The sequence below is a fragment of the Balaenoptera physalus genome (assembly GCF_965194825.1).
Source record: "Balaenoptera physalus genome assembly, chromosome: 7".
In the NCBI taxonomy this organism is placed as follows: Eukaryota; Metazoa; Chordata; class Mammalia; order Artiodactyla; family Balaenopteridae; genus Balaenoptera; species Balaenoptera physalus.
The window spans coordinates 107,652,836-107,679,128 of record NC_138886.1 but is presented as its reverse complement, the minus strand read 5'-3'; the positions used below and the strand labels follow the sequence as shown (position 1 = coordinate 107,679,128).

The 26,293-nt window shown below is 39.4% G+C and overlaps 1 protein-coding gene across 1 annotated transcript in view; it reads right to left on the bottom strand.

Annotated features, from left to right (window-relative positions):
- The window catches only part of PIWIL2 (piwi like RNA-mediated gene silencing 2), an 84,923-nt gene that overhangs the window by 17,069 nt on the left and 41,561 nt on the right, over window positions 1–26,293 (bottom strand). Inside the window, exons 10-19 of the mRNA XM_082470705.1 lie at window positions 22,606–22,794; window positions 21,945–22,029; window positions 21,154–21,243; window positions 19,525–19,665; window positions 16,544–16,657; window positions 15,345–15,533; window positions 12,822–12,923; window positions 12,169–12,285; window positions 11,149–11,237; window positions 10,163–10,268 (exon numbers count right to left, since the gene is read on the bottom strand). Of these exons, the coding sequence (XP_082326831.1) occupies window positions 10,163–10,268; window positions 11,149–11,237; window positions 12,169–12,285; window positions 12,822–12,923; window positions 15,345–15,533; window positions 16,544–16,657; window positions 19,525–19,665; window positions 21,154–21,243; window positions 21,945–22,029; window positions 22,606–22,794 (1,222 nt within the window). The remainder of the gene's footprint in view (window positions 1–10,162; window positions 10,269–11,148; window positions 11,238–12,168; window positions 12,286–12,821; window positions 12,924–15,344; window positions 15,534–16,543; window positions 16,658–19,524; window positions 19,666–21,153; window positions 21,244–21,944; window positions 22,030–22,605; window positions 22,795–26,293) is intronic.

Below are 26,293 nucleotides of genomic sequence, written 5' to 3'. Positions count from 1 at the left end.
TGGATTCTATGTTGGTAGTTTTTTTCAGCATTTTGTAGCTATTATTATCTTGTGGCTTAAATTGTTTCTTTTGACTAGTTCACTATTAGTCAATTTGTTGTTCCTTGAAGGTAACCTCTTTTATTTTCCTTTGACTTGCCTTAATATGTATATATATATTTGTCTTTACTTTCAACAGTTTTATTATAATGTGCCTAAGTGTACTTTTCTTTTTATATCTTGCTTGGGATTTGTTGGATTTCTCATATCTGTGACTTAATGTCTTCTAACACTTTTGGAATATACTTTACCATTGTTTTTCTGCCCTCTGCTCTCTCTAACCTCCTTCTGGACCACTTATGTGTATAATATATTTTAACTCCATAACTCCCATGTCTGTTGCCTTGTTGTATTTTCTAACCCTCCGTATCTCAGTGCAGTTTATTTTCTTCTTACCTATCTTTCAATTGTCTCTTGAAATTTCCTCAATTAAGTCTAAACTACTGTTGCCCACTGTTATGCACAGAGCTGTGTTTCTCCAAAATTTGTGTTGAAGTCCTAACCTGGCATACCCAAAATGTGACTGTATTTGGAAATAGATATTTAGAGAGGTTATTCAGTTTAAATAAGGTCACTGGGGTGGGCCCTAATCAAATATGACTGGTGTCTTTCTAAGAAGAGGAGACTGGGACATAGACACACATGGAGTAAAGACCATGTGACACAGAGAGAAGACAGCCATCTATAAGACAAGGAGAGAGGCCTCAGGAGAATCCAACCCTGCCAGCACAGCATCCTGATCTTGGACTTCCCATCCCACAGATCTGTGAGGAAATAAATTTTTATTGTTTAAGCCGTTGTTCCGGCAGCCCTAGCAACCTAATACACCCATTCACTAAGTGTTTAATTTTGGTTATCATAATTTTTAGTTGTAGAAATTTCAATTTTTCCCCACAGTTTCCAATTCTTTGCTAAAATTCTTAATGTTGTCTTCCATTTCTCTGAACTTAAGTGTAGCTATTTTAAAATGTGTCTGACTATTCATCTATCTGAATCCTCTGTGTATCTGGATCAATTATCTGTTGACTTTCTTAGTTTTTCAGTCCCTTCATTTTCTCTCGTGTTGTTGGTTGTTATTTATTGATTGCTAGATATTGCAGAAAAATTTGATACCCAGGATAATGTTATCTTCCTTCAGAGGGTTTTTATTTGCTTTTGGCAAGTGGGCAGTAAAACTAGCAGTCAGAGTTCACCTGAATCCATATGCAAGGACTAGTATCATTCAGAGTTGATCTACCTATAGCTCTTCTTTACTCCTAGTTTGCAGCTCTTCAGATTCACAGCCCAAATAGTGGGGAGAAGACTCACGACTACCACTGACTTGGGGGCCCTGGCCTCCAGCTTTTGATCCCTAAAGACTTCAAAAGTGCTCCACAGCTTTTCAATGTTTCAGCTGCCTCTTCCAGAATTAGCATATGTCCCTAAAGAAGAAGAACCCAAATGCAGCTCTCATCATCTCTCTGGGTTTCTGTCATTTTGTATCTTCACCTACTTATTCTTCTTTGCTTCATTAACTTCTCAATTAAATTCAAGTAGCCATACATATATATATGTATGTATACTCATGTGTGTATATGTACATATGTATATACATATATACACATGTATATATTTAAAAATATATACACATATGTGCATACATGTGTGTATAATATACATATATTCCTTTTTAAAAATTGCCAAACATAGCACAGACGTACCTCATTTTATTGTGCTTCACTTTATTGCACTTCGCAGATACTGCATTTTTTTTTACAAATTAAAGTTTTGTGTCACCCTGTGTTGAGCAAGTCTATCAGTGCCATTTTTCCAACACATTATTTTTTAATTAAGACATGCACTTTTGTTCATTGCACACTTAATAGACTATAGTATAGCATAAACCCAACATTTATATGCCCTGGGAAACTAAAAAATTTGTGACTCACTTTAGTGCAGTACTAGCTTTACTGTGGTAGTCTGGAACTGGACCCCCAATATCTCTGAGGTATGCCTGTATTTACAGTATTGTTAATAGAAATTACATGGTGCCTGGAATGATATTGTTCATACGGAGAAGACTCAAGTTTGTTTCTTCCAGGTGTCTGGAGTATTTGCACTATGAGAAACTTGGAAACACTAGCACGCTGGATCATCATATCTGATTCAAAAATTTAAAATAATTCAAAGATGAGCTGTAGTTTGCTTTCAATCACCCTTATTCCTAGAATGTAGCCCTTTGGGGCCCTAAAACAAAATGATGGAGGTTTTCTAGTGCAATCTATCCTTAGTGGGTTCTAAACTCTAATCACTGTCCACCTAGAAAAGCACTTGCACTTAACAAAAGCAGACTGTCAAAAGCACTCTTCAAGAAATATTTCTTGAATGAGAAAGTAAGGACCTCCAAAAATCTGTTCAACCATAAAAGCAACAAGCACACTGCACAAATGGTCAAAATCAACTTTTTTGGAACTGTGGAAACTAACCAGAGGCTTAAAACAATCTGAACAGCATTTATTCAATAAAATTGGCTGAATCTTGACCTTTGTGGTGCTTTAACTTACACTATTCATATTCCCCTTTCTCTGCAGTAGCTGTGACACCTGCAGCCTCACTACCATGGTAACTGTGAAAATAATCTAGCAATCACTGGAAGGTGCAGAACATTCAAGGCATTTGAAGAAATCTTTGTCTTATCATTAGCTGATCACTAAGCTAAACTAAGGGGAGATTTCAGTGGCTACACACAGTTTAGATTACAAAGATTACAGAATCAGGCCAGGGAAGTCATCAAAGAGCAACAACAACAAGCCCTGGGGGTGGAGATTTGATTTGCAGAGTTGCCAACATTATATTAAAAATGTCTAGGGACTCCCTGGTGGTCCAGTGGTTAAGAATCCTCCTTCCAATGCAGGGGACGCAGGCTGGATCCCTGGTCGAGGAACTAAGATCCCACATGCCACAGGGCAACTGAGCCCACGTGCTCTGGAGCCCATGCGCCACAACTAGAGAGAAGGCTGCGTGCCACAATGAACGATCCTGATGCCGCAATGAAAGGTCCTGCATGCTGCAATGAAGATCCCGCATGCCACAACTAAGACCTGAGGCAGCCAAATAAATAAATAAATAGTTTAAAAAAGAAAGAAATGTAGCTTTAAAAAAAACTTTTTTTTTTTTTATGGCTGTGTTGGGTCTTAACTTCTGTGCAAGGGCTTTCTCCAGTTGTGGGGAGCGGGGGCCACTCTTCATCGCAGTGCGCAGGCCTCTCACTATCGTGGCCTCTCTTGTGGAGCGCAGGCTCAGTAATTGTGGCTCACGGGCCCAGCCGCTCTGCGGCACGCGGGATCTTCCCAGACCAGGGCTCGAACCTGTGTCCCCTGCATTGGCAGGCAGTTTCTCAACCACTGAGCCACCAGGGAAGCCCAAAAAAAAAACTTTTTTTAATAAAAATAAATATGTCTAGCTTTCAATAAAAAATTATGAAACATGCCAAGAAATAGTAAACTATAGCCCATTCACATGAAAAAAAAGTAGTTAATAGAAACTGCACAGGGAGAAGCCCGGACATCGGTTACATTAGACAAAGACTTTAAACCAACCATTTTCGTTTTATTTTATTTATTTTTTAAATTATTTACTTATTTATATTTATGTTTGGCTGCATTGGGTCTTTGTTGCTGCGTGCACGCTTTTCTCTAGTTGCTGCTAGCAGGAGCTACTCTTCATTGCAGTGCACGGGCTTCTCACCGTGGTGGTTCTCTTGTTGCAGAGCATGGGCTCTAGGTGCACAGGCTTCAGCAGTTGTGGTATGTGGGCTCAGTAGTTGTGGCTTGTGGGCTCTAGAGCGCAGGCTCAGTAGTTGTGGCGCACAGGCTTAGCTGCTCCGCGGCATGTGGGATCTTCCCGGACCAGGGCTCGAACCTGTGTCTCCTGCATTGGCAGGCGGATTCTTAACCACTGCACCACCAGAGAAGCCCCCAACCATTTTTCAATAATGTTCAAAGATCCAAAGAAAACTACATCTAAAGACCTTAAGGAAAATCTCACGAAGTAAAGACTACCAATAAAGATAGAAATTGTAAGAAAGAACCAAACAAAAATTTTGGAATCAGAAAGTATAAGTGAAATGAAAAATTCACCAGAGGGGCTTAAGAGCAGATTTGATCAGGCAGAAGGAATAATCAGTGAACTAAAAGATAAATCAATCAAGATTATCCAGGGGCTTCCCTGGTGGCGCAGTGGTTGAGAGTCTGCCTGCCAATGCAGGGGACACGGGTTCGAGCCGTGGTCTGGGAAGATCCCACATGCCGCAGAGTAGCTGGGCCCGTGAGCCACAATTACTGAGCCTGCGCGTCTGGAGCCTGTGCTCCGCAACAAGAGAGGCCGCGATAGTGAGAGGCCCGCGCACCGCGATGAAGAGTGGCCCCCGCTTGTCACAACTAGAGAAAGCCCTCGCACAGAAACGAAGACCCAACACAGCCATAAATAAATAAATAAATAAATAAATAAATAAATAAATAAATAAATAAATAAATAAATAAAAGATTATCCACTGTGAGAAACAGAAAGAAAAAAAGGAAGAAAAATGAATGCAGCCTCTGAGACCTGTGAGACACCATCAAGCATAACAATATACGAATAACTGGAGTCTCAGTAGCAGGGGAGAGAGAGAAAGGGGCAAAAGAGTGTTCGAAGAAATAGTGGACCAAAAATTCCCAAATTTGATTCAAAAGTTAACTGACACATTCAAGAAGACTAAAACATACCAATTAGGATAAACTCAAACTTGATCTACAACATCAGCCCTTCCCTGGGTCTCCAACCTGCTGGCCTACCCTGCAGATTTTGGACTTGCCAGCCTCCATAAATCACATGAGCCAATTCCTCAAAATACACACATACACACACACACACACACACACACACACACACACACACACACACACACATACACACAGACACACACTCCCCGTATTGATCTGTCTCTCTGGAAACCCTAATATAAAATTAGCACAGGACTTCCCTGGTGGCACAGTGGTTAAGAATCCACCTGCCAATGCAGGAGACACGGGTTCAAGCCCTGGTCCGGGAATATACCACATGCCACGGAGCAGCTAAGCCCTTGCGCCACAACTATTGAAGCCCACGTGCCTAGAGCCCATGCTCCGCAACAAAAGAAGCCACTGCAATGAGAAGCCCGCCACTGCAACAAAGAGTAGCCCCCGCTCACTGCAACTAGAGAAAGCCCATGCACGGCAACAAAGACCCAACACAGCCAAAGATTAATTAATTAATTAAAATAAAATAAAATAAAATTAGCACAGAGAAAGAGGGACACCATAGTACCAGAAAGGAACAAATTTTTTGTGTACTACTGAAATCAATTTCGTATTAACATGAATGAGACTGTTATAAACTTAATATGCAGAAAAAGCATTTGATAAAAATCCAACACACTTTCACTATAAAAACACTCAGCCAATTACGAACAGAAAGAAACTTCCTTAACATGATAAAGTGAGTCTATGAAACACCCACAGCTAACATCATACTCAATGGTGAAAGACTTAAAACTATCCCCCTAAGATCAGGAAAAAGACAAGGATGCCTGTTTTTACCACTGCTATTAAATATTGTACTGGAAGTTCCAGTCAGAGCAACTACGCAGGACAAATAGATAAAAGGCATCGAAACTGGAAAAAAAGAAGTATGACTATTCTGATTTGCATATAACATGATTCTATATATAGAAAAATCCCAAAGAATTGAGGAAAAAAATCTACTAAAGCTAGTTAAGTTCAGAAAAGTTGCAGGGTTAAAGATTAACACACAAAACAATTATGTTTCTATACATCAGCAATGAACAATCTAAAAATGAAATTAGAACTATTCCATACGCAGCAGCCTTCAAAAGAATAAAATACCTGAAAAACAGGGAAAGGACTCAAAAGGACTTCTCCAAACAAGTTATACAAATGGACAGTAAGCACAGGAAAAGATGTACAACATCATTAGTCATTAAGGAAATGCAAGTTAAAGCCATAATGAGATACCACTTCACAAGAGTTACAATTAAAAAAAGGAAAATAAGATGTGTTGGCAAGGATGTGGAGGAGCTGGAACCCTTCTATATTGCTGATAGGAATGTGAAATGGTGCATCCACTGTGGAAAACAGTTTGAGGGTTCCTCAAAAAGTTAAACAAAGAATTACCATATGACCCAGCAATTTCACTCTGAGGTATATCCCTGAAAAAACTGAAAATAGGTACTCAAACTAATACATATACAGGCATGTTCACAGCCTGTATTATTCACATTATTCACAATAGTCAAAAGGTGGGAATAGTACAAATGTCCATCAATGATGAATGGATAAACATACAATAGAACATTATTCATCCATAAAAAAGAACAAACTAATAATATAGTCTACAATTTAGACGAACCTTATAAACATGATCAATAAAAGAAGGCAAACACAAAAGATCATGTATTTTATGATTATCTCTATATAATATACACAAATCCACAGAAAGAAAGCAGATTAGATGTTACCAGGAAGTAGGGAGAAGGGTGAATGGGGAGTAACTACCTCCTTCCAGGATCAGAAAGTAGTTACCAGCAAGCAGATATCTTGGTGTGTCTGCTCGAGCGGTACCTGGGTCCATGAAATGAATGGACACTGAGGGCTGTAGCAGTGAAGAAATGGGCTAAATCTAGACATATTTTTCTCATACCCTCTGAAGTGCAAAATTCCAATAAACTGTTCTGTCTGCCAAGAGAACAGAGAATGCAGATGGCTCTGGGGGCAGATTCCCTGAGGGGAAGGCCCCGCACACAGTGGCAAATTGGACTGACTCTGCAGCTCCAGGAGATTACAAATTGTTCCTGACAGAAACAGACACCTATTCTGGACTGGGTTTTGCATATCTGCTGGTAGATACAAATTCTCAAAATACTATAAAAGAACTAAAACAGAAGACACTATACCAATCTGGACTGCCAAGTCACATTTCCTCAGACCAAGGAACACACTTTCATCCCCAGAGTAACAGTTTGACAGAAAATTAGAATGAGCAACTGAAACATTTATTGTTTAAAATGAAGGGAATAAAGGTGTGAAGGGCTAGCTTACATGACTTTATGAGTGTGTACTCATACTCAACATGACAGGGGCCAAAGGGAATGTCCCCACTAGATAAACTCCTCTCCTTTTCTGGGGGATCTAAAGAACAAGGGGTGGGGAAGGATGCTGCTATGACAATACTTTTTTTTTGTTTTCCCCCACATGACGTTAACCCTCTTTTTCACTACCTGATGCAGTGGTTCTCGGACCAGGACTGCAACTTTGGGTGCTAGAAGCTGGGATGAACCATGCATTCATTTGCTAGAGCTGCCATAACAAAGTACCACTAACTGAAGTGTACTGTTCCACCATGCTGGAGTCTAAAGTTTGACATCAAAGTGTTGGCAGGGTTGTTTCCTTCTGAGGGCTGTGACAGAGAATCTATCGTTCTATGACTCCTGGTGGCCTCATGTGTTCCTTGGCTTGTAGATGGTGCTCTCCCTGTGTCTTCACATTGTCTTTCCTCTATGTGTGTGTGTCTCTGTGTCCAAATCTCCTCTTTTCATAAGAACACAGCCATACTGGATTAGGGCCCACTCTAAAGACCTCATCTTAACTTGATTATCTGCCAAGACACTCTTTCCAAAAAAGGTTACATTCACTGGTACTGGGGTTAGGACTTCAATATCTTTTTAAGGGGGCACAATTCAACCCATAACAATCCCTAAGCAAGAAACTGTAATTAGAGTTCCTAAGGGCCTGACGGGGTGGACTGTGCCTTCACCCCCTCAGGCAAAATTGAGGTTCACAGGACACGCATCTATATTGCCTAGGAGGTGAGATAGCCCACTCGTTCTGACCTATGTAATCCTACCCTGTGTGGATGGCAGTGGACTGAGGGGGAGGCAATTGCTAGACTAGTATTGCTGGCAGCATCCTAGACCAGCACAGTGGCTAAACCTAATGTTCCATTTAAAGGTGGAAAAGTTTGGGTATAAATACAGAGAAGGAAGAATGGTAGTTGAGGATAAAGGAATGAATAAATGGTTGTGCAATGAGGAAAATACAATATTACATTGGTGCCTTAAAAGACGCTCAGAGCAAGAGATGACATTGTCTGTTAGCTCAAGTATACCAATGTCTGAAATGGCGAATGAACTGCTGCTTTCAGAACCTGACAATGTTGAATGGAAGCCTGCAAACTTAAGTGGCATGGCTCTGGGAGATATTTTGGTCTTACAATATAATGATGAACTGAACTAATTATTCATGCCTGCGTGGGTCTCTAGTAATGTGCCACTGTTGACTCTTGTATTTCAGGTTAGGTCTACTACCACCCTGCATCATGATGTAGGGTGACCTTGTTGGTAAGATTCAACTAACCTTGTTGGTAAGATTCAACTATACCATGTAAATAAGTCTTATGATAATACCAATATTGATAAGCAAATATATTGGGAAATTGGGTTATAGCCTCCTCAGGATGTAATATAAATGGAAAAATTACTGGCCTGAAGAAAGAACAGGACTAGCTAACCACCAGCTAACTTCTATGCTAAAGAGTTTTGCACAGTTTATTGTAAGGTACAAACTGCCTTATAATAGATGAAGGGGGGAAAGAGTAATTAGTACAGAAATATCAGAATATATGTAATGGCCTTATAGAGCATATCAGTTGTTTCTTTAAGTCTACCTCTACCTCATACTGGCTCCTCCAAAAGTCAGGCATATCCACAATGATACTACTACCTGGCTTACAGAATGCAGTGGAAGTGACGCTACATGGCTTTCAAGACTAAGGTATACAAGGCAACACGTTTTCTACCTGGCTCTCTCAATCTCTTGGAATGCTCAAGCTCTGAACCCAGCCACCATGCTGTGAGGAAGCCCAAACTAGCTCATGTGAAAAGACCACATGAAGGGGCCCAAATGGAGAGGAACTGGAGCCCACTGTGCCCTGTCCAACTTCCTGACAGTGAACATCATAAATGCTCACTGCATGTCACTAAGTTTTAGGGTAATTTACTACAGAGCCATCCATAACCAAACAGTGCTCAAGTAATTTACAACCCAGAGGGAGAGATAAATAAGGATACAAACAACTAATAAAAGGCAGGATGTGATAATCACTACACAGAATGTTAACAGAGGGCCTTGGGAGAGGACCATAAAGAAATAAGTCTAGCTAAGGGATGGAGCAGAGGAGGGGAAATGAGAAATGTTTCACAGAAGTAATCTTTGAGCTAGGGCTGAATAGACATACACAACTTTGCAGGCAAACAACAGCAACAACAAGAAGGAAGGTGTGGGTGGGACTTGGTAACAAAGTAGCATATCACATGGACCTCTATAGGGACAAAAATTTAACTTCTGGTTTACACAATCTCTAATACTGAAACAGTACCAAACTATTGGAAGGACACTACAGGAAACATTATTCTAAAATGAAACAAGGTGGAGTTCTAGAGATTAACTTTAATCATGTGAAATCATTAAATTTCTTGCTGTTTAATCTCTATGCAAAGGGCTAACACTGAACCCTAAGAAATGAAAGCCACTTATCAGTGCTTCCTTTGATGTACTGGCCAAGGCAAAACCCAGTACCTTGCTTGCTCATTGTTCCAGACCCAATATCAGCTTAATGACAGCAATTCTCCATGGTTAGCATTCTTTGGAGTTCTAGGGGTGATTTTCAGGGAGGCACTGGTCTTGAGCCTAAATGAAAAGAACCAGCGTCTAATGACAGCCATAAAAAGCTGAGAAAATTAATAAGCTGCTTTAATGACTAAAATTTACCCTGACTTTCCTGATAAGGGCCTGAAGATTATACACACAGGCATTAGGCTGACAACCAGGGAAATAATCATAAATTACCAAACCAAATCAAAGCATTCAGCTCTTTAAGCTGCTCTGTACAAGTAGAAGCCTGAAAACAGTCCTTCTGAGCTGCCTGTCAGTCTGTTTAGGAAACTCACCTTCGATTTGGGATCCCTCTCACTAAATCAGACTTCCTCTTAAAGTGATCAGGAAGGTAGTCCTTAAAAACCCTGATACTTTAGAACTGCTGTTCTCCTCACCTCATAGAACTTTTTTAAGGAGCCCACCAGGCACAGCTTCAGGCTATCCACAATCTCCTGATGAGGCATCTGGAATACCACTCGTGAATACCATTTTGTGAGGGTGCTGGGGCAGAGGCAGTTAGAGAGAGAGAGAGAGAAAGATGAACACACACTCACAAAGGAAGGCCCACAGCTGAATGTCAGCATACACAGGCTTCTCCATGCACAAGTATCCAGCAAACACATTTATGTTACATGTAAAAACACGCACTGATGTAGGGAAAAGATACATGTAAGCCAGCTACAGAATATAAAAACACAGGCATAATTGTGGATATCTGCTACAAAACTGCTTCCAATTGAAAAAATTTAACAACCTAGATATCCACCAACAGAGGACTAGTTAAATAAATAGTGCTATAGCATATAATAAATTCCATGCAGCAGTTAAAAAGAATTGATGGAGATTTATTTGCATCAATACGGGAAAATGACCAAAATATACAGTTTAAGTACATAAAAGAAGATGAGGAACAGTATACACAGTAATGTGCCACTTGTATGTGTATACCAGCTACCTATATGTTAATATGTGCATGAAAGAGTACCTAAAAGTATATATATACTCCAAATCTTTGGTGGCGGTTAATAAAAGATAGACCATGAGGAATTTTCACTTTCTAAATTTCTGGAGATTTTTGCATGAGCGTGCTTTATTTTTACAATCAGAAAAAACAAACAAAACCCCTCATTTCTAGTGAAAAAACCCACCACCAGCAAGACACAGACCCCATTCTCAAAGAGGTTTACATTGTAGCCAGGGAACAAACTTACACATGTGATAAGAGATTGTAAAAATTAATACCATAGGAAGATAGAGAAGGAAGAATTTCAGTATACTTTTACTATAATATTAAATATTCAAAAATTTTTTCTGGATTTACAGTTAGATTAGGCATTAAAATAAGGTAACCAAACACAATGGAGCCAGGAGTGGTACTTACAGACTGATGCTTGAGACAAAGCCAACCACGGAGCGCATGCCTCTGCTGGGGTTGTGGTAAACATCCACCCCGATCACCATTAATTGTTTCTGGGTTAGAAAACAAAAACAAACCGAAACATCCAAGCAATACCTCACCCCATCTTTAATTGTTATCTGAACCCCAAAGCAACATATGAAAATAAGTTCTGGGAAAGGAAGAGAAAGAGTGCAATCAACTTGATATTTTTTAAACGCTATGAACAAAGTCAGAGATCGTCAAGACCAGGGATTGGCAAACTTTCGGTAAAGGACTAAAAAGTAAATACCTTAGGCTTTGTGAGCCACACCGTCTCTGGAGGAACTATTCAATTCTGCCATTACAGCACACAAGCAGCCACAGGTAGTACATAAAGGAGTGTGGCTACATTCCAATAAAAATTCATTTAAGGACACTGAAAACTGAATTTCATATAATTTTCATGTGTCTGGAGATACTAGTCTTTTTTTTTTTAAATGATTACTTTTTTTTTAAATTTATTTTTATTTATTTATTTATTTATTATTTTTGGCTGTGTTGGGTCTTCGTTTCTGTGCGAGGGCTTTCTCTACTTGCGGCAAGCGGGGGCCACTCTTCATCATGGTGCGCGGGCCTCTCACCATCGTGGCCTCTCTTGTTGCGGAGCACAGGCTCCAGACGCGCAGCCTCAGTAGTTGTGGCTCACGGGCCCAGTTGCTCCGCGGCATGTGGGATCTTCCCAGACCAGGGCTCGAACCCGTGTCCCCTGCATTAGCAGGCAGATTCTCAACCACTGCGCCACCAGGGAAGCCCTGGAGATATTAGTCTTATTTTTATTTTTTTCAACCACTTAAAAATGTGAAAACTGTTCTAAGCTTGTGGGCTATACAAAAACAAGCAATGAACCACTCAGACTATAAGCACTGAGAATGAGGAAAGTTCTAGGAGGAAAATTACGAAAATAGCTAGGTAGGACTCTCTGGGATGCTGAATTGAATGAAGACATATCTCAGCATCACTCACCAGAGGAATATTCACTCCCCAGAGCTCACCACCCAATTTACAGTTAATCTGGAGTAAAATTTTCTGCGCCACACTCTGAAGCCTGGTGGGCTGGCCAATGGTTCGGATATTGATGACCTGTAATAGAGGGGAAAGAGGACACTATCAACCTTTCAAACAATGTAAACAATTCTAGAGCAAGTACTACATTTGTTTAAGAAACTCCAGCTGGCAGATAATACACTTTGTACTAACAGTTCTAATTCTAGGGTTTCTAGTCAGGCATGTTGTGTGTGTGTGCACACACATGACACAAATCAAAACCAAAAAACGAGCCAACAAAAACTTTCAAAAAGATCTCATGCAGATTAAAAAAAAATTTAACCTCCGTAGGAAAACCAGCTTTCTCCTTTCAAAGGGAAGCCTATACTCTCAGAACCCGGTCATGTGAAACCACCTGGCGACTCACCTATGAACAAGCAAAAGTGCTCATGTGGGAACATGAAAGCAGCATTTACAAAGAACGTCTGCTATTAGCCAGGTTACTGTAACAGGAAAGTTTCACCAGATGCATCTACATATGCTGGCTTCTAATAGTTACTTCAGTCCCTCTTTTCCAAGCCTCAAGGGAGGCTAGAGTTTCCCTCTGTGCCTCCTGCCCAGTTTCCACTCACCTGCGAGGGCACGGGAGTCTGCACACAGCACAGCTTTTTAATGGCCCCGTAGAGGTCGTCACGTGTGCCCATGATGATGCAAACAACCATCTGTATCTTCCCCTTGAGGAGATAAAGTATATATCAGTCAGGCTTTGGAACTCTGAGAGGACCTTGATAGGGCTTCAGTCAGGGGCAGTTCAAGAGTCTGCAAAGCCATAGGACCTTTAGGGTAAAGAGGGGACTGAGACAAAGATGGTGGACATTACAACAGAGAAAAAGGTCCTTGAACCTGAGTGAGCATTTGCTGGGTTCCAGGCTTCTTTGCTTAGCTACATAACATGTTACCGTAAGTTACCTAGAGCTGGTCCTGATTACCTGATTAATTTATTAGGACACTTAAGATCCCTGGAAAAGAACCAGGCTTAAAAATATGCAAGGGTTTCTTATTAGTTGATGCTTTCAATGCACTATAATGTTTTTTGCCACTCTCTTTAGTAAACTAAGCACCTTATTACATTCATGCCATAGAACTTTAACTAGGAAACACAGGATACAACACCAGGAGAAAGGATTCAGAGCCAAATGCAGAGGAAATGAAGCTACTGCCAAATCCGTAAGTAGATCTTCCTAACTTTCTGATTAGGAGAGAGAATGATATTGCCAGCAGAATATCTTATATCGGCTATCTTATATCGGCATCTTCTACCTCTCACTGCTTAAGAGATCTGATATTAAGAACAGAGGATCCTTCAAAATCTGAATAAAGAAAAGTAGCACACAAGTGAAATAAAGTTGCCAACGCTTTATGACAGAAACAGAAATCAACAGTATGCTATTCCAAATCAAGATTAATTTTAAATGAAGACTTCTCAGAGGACACATGTTCCAGCAATCAGATCAAAGAACTTCCGAAGTCACATAGAACATGGGCTGCATGCTGGGAGCCTGTGGGCTGGATCTAGGAAACAGATGTGGTTTTTTAGTCCCTATAATGATTCACAAGTCTTTTTTAAAATTAACATTTAAACATAGGTAGGTGTACACATATGCAAATCTAGACTTTTGGCTTCTATTGAAAAATAAACAAACTAAAAATCAATTTGACAATGCTGGGCTGTTATGTGCAGTCATGGGGTTTACTCTCTTTAGTTCCCTAGAGTCCCCTCCTGGCCCACTTCACTCCCGTAGACATCTGAGTTTATGACCCTGAAACAAAGAGAATAATAAAACAGAATGCCCTAAAGATGGCAGAGAGATAGCAAGACCAATAGGAGTCAACATTATGAATGCAACTCATACCCATGCTACGTGAAGATTGTTGGCAGTGCACTCTCATAAAGAGAACAGGCCAACTCATGAGATGGGGGAGCTGAGGTACTCAGCTGGGTTTTTCTTTTGAAAGCAGGGCAGACTTTATCAATGATCAGGCCCGGGGGAGGCCACGGCAGAGTAAGAAGGCATGGCAAATCAGGAAGAAAATACAAAGAAAGAGAGAACATGAGTGTGCTGCTACAAGATGACACACCCAGAGCGGTGGATGAACAGAGAATGTCATGACTGACCTGTGTTCTAGTCAATACTAGAATATCAATTCTAGTATTGATCTCACAAGAACTGACTCTTCAATTCAAGGACTAGTTATTTCCAAAAACTTTTGGTCTGCTTTTTTTTTTTTTTTTTTATGATTAATTAAATTTATTTTTGGCTGCGTTGAGTCTTCGTTGCTGCGCGCGGGCTTTCTCTAGTTGTGGCGAGCAGGGGCTACTCTTCGTTGCGGTGCGCAGGCTTCTCATTGCGGTGGCTTCTCTTGTTGCGGAGCACGGGCTCCAGGTGCGCGGGCTTCAGTAGTTGTGGCACGCGGGCTCAGCAGTTGTGGCTCACAGGCTTAGTTGCTCCGCAGCATGTGGGACCTTCCTGGACCAGGGCTCGAACCCGTGTCCCCTGCATCGGCAGGCAGACTCTCAACCACTGCGCCACCAGGGAAGCCCTTGGTCTGCTTTTTTTCCCTCCTTAATCTTCTTCCTGTTTTATGTACGAACAGATAAGAACTGCAGGCCTGAACTACTGAGTTGTGAACACTATGACCTGCTCAGCTCCAGTAGTCCCGTTCGACTATCTGGACCAAGCTGATGGGCCCACTCCCAAGTTCATCACTGGAGCAATTTGAATCTTGAGCCAGACCAGACTGTGACAGCTCAGTACTGAATCGTGCAAGACGGCACCTGGCCCAGGAAACTGCTTTCTGAGCACAACATGTTCTATATAGATAACAAATTGAAGTTAAGTCAGCTATTATCTCAGCCAATTACGTGAGGAACAGAACGCTGGAGTGAGTGAGAGTGCCAACAAAGGAGGAGAGAAGCGAAACCAACCAAAGGGCATGACGACTACTTTGTTAATTCGGTATTTCATGTGCACATGAGTAAGATACAGATTCCTGGACATCATCAACAGCAGACCAATAACCAAGATAATTTAAAATCAAGTATTCAAGCATTTCAGAATGGACATCCTGAAAATTTACTCAAATTAATTTATTACCTCAACTCCCAGCATGGATTGAATGGTTCTGACATAGGTCTCTATGCGATCATCCTTCAGTTCCACCCAGGCTGGTGGGCTCATGCGTATGCCAATGGGGCCAGCTACCTTCTCTAACATGTTCACCAGTTCTCGGGCTTGATTCATTGCTCTCTTTGGGTAAAACAGTGCCCAGAAATGCATGGGGACCTAGGAGCAACAACAAGCTATTTTTAGTACTTCCCACAACTTCCCCAACACTCCAACTTCATATCAGGAGATGTTATTCTAAAGAACAAATTGCTTTTCACTCTCTCTGCTTGAGTCCTGTCTTATCTAATGCCGATTACTAATGCAGATGTGTGTGATAAGTAAATTGTGGCACAGTCTCACAATGGAATACTACACAGCAATGAGAATCGAAGATCTGTAACTATACCTAACAGTATGGAGAAACTTACCAAACAAGGCTGAAGAAATGAAGTCAGACATGACAGAATATATACAGTGTGGTTTCATGTATATATTAAGTACAAACACAGCTGAAAAAAATCAATGCTGTTAGAGGTCAGAATAGTGGCCATTTCTGGGTTGTGTAAGGGTGCCAGGTAGGTAGTAATTAGGAGCATGGGGGTGGGGCTTCTGGGGCACTGGTAAAGTTCTGTTTCTTAACCCTCAGTGTTGATTACACAGGTTTATTTAACTTGTAAAAATTCATCAAGTTATATACATAAGTGTACTTTTTCTTTAAATATATTTCAAAAAAAAGTTTTAGAAACAAATGCGTGTACTTTATGCATGGCCATAGTGACCAGGTGAGCCAAAAACATATAAAAATAATTATATACCATTCTGTTCTTTGGTTGCCTTGGTGGGAAACTGTTTTAATTTTATTTCTTTCAGGGAAACCCTAGGGAAAAAGAGGAAGGAAAGAGAAAAGAAGAAGGAAGAACAAAGAGAGAGTGGGTAATAGGCTGGCACTGAATGAATTACCACGGCAGTTTATTTCCTTGTCCTAAGTCTATGGTCAAGCAAAGGGCTTCCCTCTACCAACTCATCAACTCGCTCTTGTTCAAAGGGCCTCTGTTTAGCAAATAATTCAGGATGGGAATTCAGTTGGTACTTCTTCTCAAAAAGAGGACACTAAATAATTCCTGCTTCCTAATTTCCACACTTCTAGGAATACTGGACCTCTCTTTACCACCTCACAAGTCACTTACAGTTAAGATGGAAAGGTCTCTGGTTACTTCCTTAATCCAGTTTAGTTCCTGAGATGTGATAAATGATGTATTCCTTAAGTTAATTCTTTCCATTGGCAGAACACGTCCTTCAATCTAAACAGAAAATAAAGTGCCTATGACATGAACCATCTGTAAACACTATTTAGAAAAACACTGATACTGTTCTGGGGCCTGGTCAACTCTACCATATAGACCTGTCCCTGTCATAACTTCTGAAAATGGTAGAAAAATGCAACTGTTAGCAGTAAGAGTCCACGTCAATAAAACTCTGGACACACATACAGGTGAATTTTGATAGGCGCTGCTCTTTAATTATTGAAGCTTCCAACATAGTCCCCAAGAAAGGAATCAGAAAACACTGTCTCTTTAGAACCAGGGAATTCATGCAAAATGCCTATAAATACAAGGTGAACAGGAAAATAATCTTTAAGAAGATTTTAAGGGAAAAATTTAAGTAGAAAATCAGAGAATATTTCTTAATAAGGCTGCACATAAACTACTATTATACTTTATACAAAAGAAAAGCAGGAAAAAAAAGCATAAATATAATGAAAGACCAAATTAAAGTTAATAATAATGAATCAATTAGATCTAAATATCCAAAAATAAGAAGATAACTAAGTTGATGACATATCAATATGATGGATATTTGCCATTATTAAAATAACTTTCTAAGTGCATTTAATATAATCCTGTTTTTGCAAAAAATAAATAGTAATGTATGCATTATAAAAACTGAATGAGTCCACATTGAGTAATGAGTATCTCTGGGGGAATATGTAATTATGTAGGATTTTTACTTTTTATGAGCTCTACTCCTTGCTTTCTTAAAAAAGTAACAAAATACTTATTTTACCTATAATCAAAAAAATTTTTAATGATTTTCTTAATATTATAAAAGTTTAACACAAAGAATAACAATTGCTTTAGCATTGTTGCAATTGTAGCAATTGTATTAGCAAGAATGTTCACCTTTGCTTATGAAAGTAAAAAACTGAACCTTTCTACAAGGCAGTTGGTAATATATAATAAAAAGTACTAAAAACATAAATGTCCTCTGACCTAACAATTACACTTCCATAAATTTGACCATGAAAATAAACATCATGTGCAAAGATTTAGTTACAAGGATGTTCACAGATTCACTATTTATAACAGGAAAATACTAAATTCAATTTGAATGTAAAAGAATAGGAAATTATTAATAAAATGAATATCTGTTAGCCATTAAAATATTTAGAAAAATATTAAATGACATGGAAAAAAAATTCTAAATAAACTGAGTAAAAAAAAAAAAAAAAAAAGGAAACCATCTGAAAACATGCTGCATGTGATTGTGTGCGTACACATACACACAGACAAAAAACACTGAAGGATATGTACCAAAATGTTAACAGTGGTTATTCTGATACAGCATGATTATGGATAAACTCTTCTCTTCTCTGGCTTAAGTTTTCTGACTCTTCAAATAATATTTAATAACATGAACACATGTTCAAGATATAATAATAAATGAAAAAGAAGATGCAAAACCATATATAGTTATAAGCACAATTTTTTAAGAAAAGATTCATCCTGGGCTTCCCTGGTGGCCCAGTGGTTAAGAATCCGCCTGCCAATGCAGGAGACACGGGTTTGAGCCCTGGTCTGGGAAAACCCCACATGCTGCAGAGCAACTAAGCCCATGCACCACAACTCCTGAGCCTGCGCTCTAGAGCCCGCGAGCCACAACTACTGAAGCCCGCATGCCCTAGAGCCTATGCTCTGCAACAATGGAAGCCACCGCAAGGAACAGCCTGCTCACCACAACGAAGAGTAGCTCCTGCTCACCACAACTAGAGAAAGCCCACGCTCAGCAACGAAGACCCAATGCAGCCAAAAATAAATTAAATAAGTAAATAAACTTACAAAAAAAATTAAAAAGAAAAAAGAAAAAAGAAAAGATTCATCCTCACAGAAAAAAAGTTTAGGGAAACAAAATATTTTGAAAATAATATTATCTTTTATGTGTCTAAAATAAATCACTAAGATATTATCTTTGGGTGATGAAACTACAGATGTTTTTATTTCCTTCTTTACATTTTCTACAGTACCCACATTTTCCTTATTGACTTTCCATTACTTTTATTTAAAAAAAAAAAAAGAAAAAAGAAACAGTTTTTAACAAGGAGTCAATTCAGAGTGCAAGAGAACTAGAGAAAAGATAGAATTAATTATTTTGGTATAACCTAGAAAGAAAATTAAAAGTAATAAAAGCTAATATTTACTGAGCACTTGCTATGTGTCAGATATGATGCTGAAGATTTTACCACTTAATTCCTTTAACTCAGTCATTATCTTTATTTCACAGATAAAGAAACTAAGAGATACTAAGCAATTTGTTCCAAGTAACCAAGATGGCAAGTGGTAGAACTAAGATTCAAAGCCAAGGACTTCACCGCCACCTCATGCTGCCTCTGCACTATGGCTCACGCTGCACAAAATACAACAGAATGGACTCAGGCAAATTGCAGGCAGAAAGGGCCATGCGAAAATTAAAATGTACAAGTCTGAGACTTTATGCCTATGGAAAGAATGAGAGTAGTACATTCAAAGAAACACAATTATTGGGAAAGATAGAGAAAAACTTAGGGGGAAAAAAGGAAAAAGACATAGAGAACTTTAAGAATAATTTGGGTTGGAAAACTAAAAATGAGGTGAATTTTAAGTCAATATTCCTTTTGCTTGACTGGAAATTAACAGCTCAGATCCTGGGAAATACAAAAGAAAATCTGTAAGAGATACTAGCAAATTAAGTCAAGAAAGTTCAAGTATTATGACTAGGACCAAAAAAAAAAAAAAGTGTAATTATAAAGCAAAAACTGCAAAATAAAGACAAGATATGAAGTTATCACCTAGTCTCACAAAGCTCTAAAATCTTTGGTTAATGCTGTTTCCTACCATCATATTTTCTGGTTTACCTTATGTACATCCTTCTGCAGATAGAGTCCCCAACGTGTCAGTTCACTGTTGGCTGTCTCATTTTTTGAAATTCTCTGTAGCAAGCATTTCAAAGCATTATGGTGCTGTTTGGGGCTCAGGTTGATCTGCTGGGTCAAATCCTAAGTAGAATCAAAATGGAGATACTAAGTTATTACTTTCTCCAGTATGAGGTTAAATAAACCCTAATGTATAACAAATTTCCATAGAAAACCTCCTTCCCATTGAAATCTATAGAAATTTTAAAATATCTCCAAGGACTTTAATAAATATCTCATGAATGTGAATGAAGTATAAGGTTAAAATTTTAACCATAAAAGAATTGGCTTTTTTTTATTGAAATATAGTTGATTTATAATGTTGTGTTAAGTTCTGCTGTACAGCAAAGTGATTCAGTTATACATATACATACATACTTAAAAGTAAGTATTTAAAATTGTCATTGTTTTTTTCTTATGACATCTAAATCTTATTCTTTTTCTCAAAGCCATGTAAGGGGGCTTGATTACATCTATTTAATATCTAGGGGGGGGGAAATGCCCTATGCCAGGCATGCAGGCAAACATAATGGAATGGAAAAACACATCCAGTCTTACACTTTATGTCATATGATACTAGCCACTTAATGTCACCGTAAGACACTTGTTAGGTCCAGTGTGTGGCCCATAATAGGTGTTTTCTAAATATTTATTGTTGAATGAATATCTAATAGGTGTGTATGAAGATTCTGAATCACGTAAGTGAGTTCTTTCTTCATTCTTCTGGGACTAATGAACTGTGCAGCTGTTGCTCCCTGTGTGGCAGTCATTAGGGCAGTGAGTCTACGGGGCTATACAGATAGATAGATAGATAATAAAATCATTACGTTACTGAGAGTTGTAAGGAAGGAGCCTTGACCTACATACTAAAAGCAGAAGTATCAGAAGGTAAACATGAAAGACATTTCTTACAGAAATTCATTTTAGCTCTTTATGTTACTAAAAACAATACGTGGCATCTGAGACAGGGCCGGGGTTCCAAAACTAGGACAGACAAGGACTGAGAGGCAGCAGAGCAGTGTGAGGGTGGAAAGCCCCAAGCAGACAGTGTGGAGGTGAAGCCCTTGGGGTCCGGACCCACGCTGCTGCACACATCTCTGCCTCCCAGCTATTTCCTACAAGACTGTGCCCAACATGAGACTTCCAGGACACCTCGAGCCCCACAGTGTAAACTTCTATCCTTTAATTTCATCCTCTCACTTGTTGACTTTTTGCTACATTATCTCCTCCTCCCTTCAAATAAACTGAAGGTTTACAGAAATGTTAAAAAAATTCAGTGCTCTCAAAGAACCTCATTTATGGTCATATGACCAGCTTACAGTCATCCATCTGATCGGCGAGGGTGATGCCAGAACTATTTGTTTCCTTTTACCTTATAATCCAGTCGTTCTACTATTGTAACAACATTCCAAAGAAAGTTCTGATCGGTTTTTTCACAGTGTGTGGGAAGGGACACAGATTATGCTTTATACAGAGGAAAAATGAACCTGCCCAGATGACGTGGAAACCTGGCCCAGTTCTAGCTATATCTGCTATCAGAAAGGTCTTCGGTTCAAAGCAGGCACTTCTCACCCTCATGGCTCTAAAGTCCTTCTTCATCTTCTCAGGGATTCCAGTCATGAAGGAAAGCTCAGGCAGCAGCAGGATTTCGCCTTTTAGCAGCTTTGAGGAGAGAACGGAGGGAAAGCAAGGCAGTAAAAGAGGATCTTCTTCCCCTGACCAGTGCAAGACCTCCCAGGCCCAGAGCTGGTCTTGCAGGTGTATCACTGGCACACTAAGGAACACAAAACCCCAGAGAAGAGGGCAGGAAACACTACAAGTGTTTTACCCTTTTCTCCCTCAAGTCACGATAGCCTGTTGTATTAGGTAAAGAGAAAAATATTCAAATTGTCAAAAGGAGAGAAGAAACTAGAAAAACGAAAAGTTTTGTTCCACTTCGGCCTCCAGATAAGCTGAGACAATACCTCCTATCAAGCTGGTGTCTCTGTCTCATCTTAACCTATTGATCTTCAGTCTCTACTCTGAAGACAGAGGAGTCAGGTACTGAGGCACTTTTCCCTGGCCCCCAGTTCTGTTAAAATGTCTGTAACTTCCCTAATGGACCCAGTGTTTTCATCTTCTTTAGCAGTAAATTCTCCTTATTCCTTAACCTAACTCGCTCTATGGATGTTTAGTTCCTCACTAAGGGGACTGCAAAAGCAACTCTGGCTAGAGGAGACAGACAAAACCCTACACAGCTTTCCCCAACCACACTGTAATTGTAGCTCCACTGTAATCATAGGTCCCACGGCTCCCGGGGCTGATGGGTGGAGAACTTAGATGGAAGCATCGGCCTGACACCCTGCCCCCCACCTCCAACTCACCATCCCTTGGTTATTCTGTCGCTCACTGGGCCTGTGGATCAGCAGCGGCTGGTCCTTTTCCTTTATTGTGATCCCATAGTTTTTGCTAGAGCCGAACAGAGGCAGGGGAAAAAGTCAGAAGCAGCATCACCACTCTTACAGCACCACAGTCAAAGTGTTAACCAGGACTGAGGTACACAATCTGCATTATACCCTTGTCAAGGATCCATCAGAAACTCACCATAGCATATACATAACTGGAAAAAGCAGGCTCAAGTTAACGTTGCAATTAAATAGAGGAGAAATAGGATAACAGTCCAGGAAAGAATTTGTTTAAAAACTGTATCAGGTTAAAGGGCTTAGGTAACTAGAAAGGCAAAATGATAGTCAAATGATTAATGACTTGAATTTAATCTCTCTAAACAGACTTGTAACCAAAACAGCAAAGGAAGCACAATTCGAAGTCCTGAGATTAATTTATGAAATAACTTCCAAAAAGTACTGAAAGAAATAAAACTGTAAGGGTAGCAAATTCACATCAAATCCCACAAATGAGCTCATCAATCTTGGATGCATTACCAATCCAATTATTTTTGAAGTGTCCTGCTGTGTGCCACTCCTGCTGGAGAACAGGAGACTATGGCCCCAACCCGCAGGCCCAAGCCCAGTCTCTTCCCTCTACCTGTAGTATTCCAAGAATGTAATCTCCTTCCCATCAGACATCGTGAAGCTATCTTTTGGAGTCTTATTCCAATCCACATCATCAATACGATAGGTACGATTGTTGTATCGGGTTATGACAATACTGCCAACCAGAAGCTTGGTGCACTCGTCCTGGAAGTCTTCTTTGTTCTGTTGGTACATGGCATGCCTTTGGAAAGAGACAAAAGACCTTTGGATCATATGCAGTACACACAGAGCAGCATGAAAGGCATAGGGGATGCAAATAAGTACTTTAGGGTTACAATCGCAACTATATAGCACCAAAAGGCTCCAGCTGTCTCTTTTAAGAGATAGGACCCTCATCTCTTTTCTTTTTAACACTACCCAAAAAAAGTGAAAGGATAAAAATGAAATTAAAAACAGCAACTATAAATTGATAAAATTCACTGTATTCCTTAAAATACGGTACACTAATCATCAAAATAATTTGTATCGTTATTAGGAGATAGTCTACAGAGGAACAATAAAACATTCTTTAAACTATATTTGCCCTTTCTAGCCGAAGGAAGAAATTACAACTACCTATCAGAAGACACCACTGGTGAAGATGCTAAATATGAAGAGATGAAAAGACTCACCACAGACAAATGTACTCTCGAGGCAACCTCTATAACAGTGCCATGAACAAGGTAACAACAGAAACTCACAGAAAGCATGTCTGAGCATGCACAGGGAGTCAAGGAAAGTTTACAGAGGCAGGTGATACTTGAAGGAGCAACCTGCCAGGCAGAGACGCCATGGCAGCTGGTAAGTAACACCCTAGGCAGAGGCATAGGTATGCAGGGGACAATCAGGGATCTGGGACTGGGGCGAGCAAGGAGGTGAAAAAGGGTCAGAAGATGGTCAATGTAGGCTGAAGACAGACAGGGACCAGATATGAATTCCTCTGTGGGTCAGAGCATGGACTCGTCTATGGGCCAGTGTCAACTAGGGTACATTCTTCAGGAACACTGGTCCCTTGAGAGGTCTTGAGGTGGGGTGAAAAAGGTTCCACAATCAAAAAAGTTGAGTCCATTCTGCATAATATAACCCCTTCTTAGAGGTTCACAACATACATTACCACATCAGGCTGATAAAAAGGAGAAACATATTTAGTTTCATTTACCTACAAATTTATTGAACCACAGACTCCTCCTTCCCTTTTCCCTTTTAGCTCACTGAACATCTATTACCGTCTATTACCATCATTACCATTACATCTATTAACATCCATTGCAGGCAATTAGTATCCTGCAGAACTTGCTGCAGTAAGGGATGAAAAACCATCAGAAACTTGAAACAATTCAACACTGACTACAGACCCTGGAGCCAAAGCCTGGGTTCAAATCTTGGCTCTGCCACTTAGCAGCACGTGAGACCCTGAGCAAGTTATTTAACCTCCTTGTGCCTCAGTTTCCCTGTGTGAAAGTGGAGTCAGAAAAAACCACCTAACTCACAGTGTTGCTGAGAGAACTCCATGACTTTATACACATAAAGCACTTAGAACATTAAGTTGTTTTGAAATAAGGTTAGAGATTTTATCTCAGATAGTTTCATGGATTTTTGCTTCCTATTTGCACAGTTTTATTCATCAATACATCTTATGCTTGTCTAACTCACTATTGTCTAGTAAATGCATGCAACATTGTAGAAAACTTAATTATAAGTATTTTTAATCAAAACCTTCAACTATGTTAATGGTTCCATAATACTATTTCACTAAGTGGAGGGTACATTAATTCACTGGTTTTACTTTTTAAATAATAGTTCTATTGTTTCACTCTTACAAATAATTCTGGATGAACATCTTTTATAAAGATTCTTCTATACTTAAAATTGCTTCTTTGAGACAGATTTCCCATAAGTGAAATCACTAGATTAAAAGATTAGAACTGGACTTCCCTGGTGGTGCAATGGTTAAGAATCCGCCTGCCAGTGCAGGGGACACGGGTTCGAGCCCTGGTCTGGGAAGATCCCACATGCCGCAGAGCAACTGGGCCCGTGAGCCACAACTACTGAGCCTGTGCTCTAGAGCCCACAAACCACAACTACTGAGCCCGCGTGCCACAACTACTGAAGCCCGAGCACCTAGAGCCCGTGCTCCGCAACGAGAAGCCACCGCAATGAGAAGCCCGCGCACAGCAACAAAGACCCAACGTAGCCAAAAATAAATAAATAAATAAATAAATAAATTAAAAAATAAATAAATAAATAAAAGATTAGAACTTTAAGATTCTTGTAATGAAAGCCTAGTGGCATTAAAAATTATCTTTTTAAAAAATTTTCTTACTTTTAAATAATTATAAAATCAAAGGAAGCTGTAAAATTTGTACAGAGAACTTCATGTATGGAATTGGCACTGGTTATAATATCATTAACTGGACTGCAGACCTTATTCCGTTTTCACCATTTCTTGCACACATTGACTTGTGTGTGTGTGTCTGTGTGTGTGGTTCTATGCAATTTTATCTCACTGATAGGTTTGTGTAGCTACCACCACAATCAGTCACAGAACTGTTCCATATCATCATAAAGGGAACTATTTCATGCCATTCCATCATGGTCACACTCCTTCCCCTTCCCTGTGCCCTGGAAGCCACAGATCTGTTTTCTACTATAGTTTTGTCATTTTGAGAATGCCATACAAATGGAACTTTATTATGCAACCTTTTGAGATTGACATTTTCCACTAAGCGTAATGCCCCTGAGATCCATCCAGGTTGTTGTATCAACGGCGCATTTGTTTTTAATGCTGAGTAGTATTCCACTGTATGGAGGTACTAGAGTTTAACCATTAACCTGCTGAAGGCCATTTTGGTTGTTTCCACTTTTTTGCTATTACAAATAAAAGCTGCTATGAACATCTATCTGTGTATCAGTTTTGTGTGAACTTAAATTTTCATTTTTCTGGGAAAAATGCCCAAGTGTGTGACTGTGGGGTCATATGGTTAAGTGCATGCTTAGTTTTATAAGTATATGCTTAGTTTTATAAGAAACTGCCAAAAAATTCTCTGGCATAGCTGAACCATTTTACATTCCCACACAAAGTACATGAGGGACAGTTTCTCTACATCCTTACCAGTATTTGGTATTTTCACTAGTTTTTATTTTAGTTACTCTAATAGATGTATACTGGTATCTCACTGTAGTTATAATTTGCATTTCCCTAATGGCTAATGATGTTGAACACCTTTCCATGTACGTATTTACCTTACAAATCAGCTCTTTGGTAAAATGTCAGTTCATATCTTTTGCCCAATTTTTAATGGATCATTGTTTTTCTTTAATCTTTACCATGGTTTTGCTTTAAAAGTGTTATATGTTGCTTATAAAATAAAAGTGTTACTATAAAAAAACAGAAACTGAACATGGTTTGTAATCTATTCGTGAGAGACCCACTTTCCCTCAGCTTTTCTTAAATTTGTGAATACTAATAATTTCCCCCCGAAGTGTATAATCATACCAGATACACTGTTTTGCAACCTGATTTTTAACTTAATATAGTTTAGATAGTCTTCCATGTAAATACAAATACATAAGGTTCTTAAAACAAAGGACTACTTTTAAACAAATTATTTTAGATCTCAAAGAACTGACATTTGCCAGTTTTGGTTTTGATTTATGAAGAGAATCTGGTACAGGAAGAACCTATGGACATACCAATATAA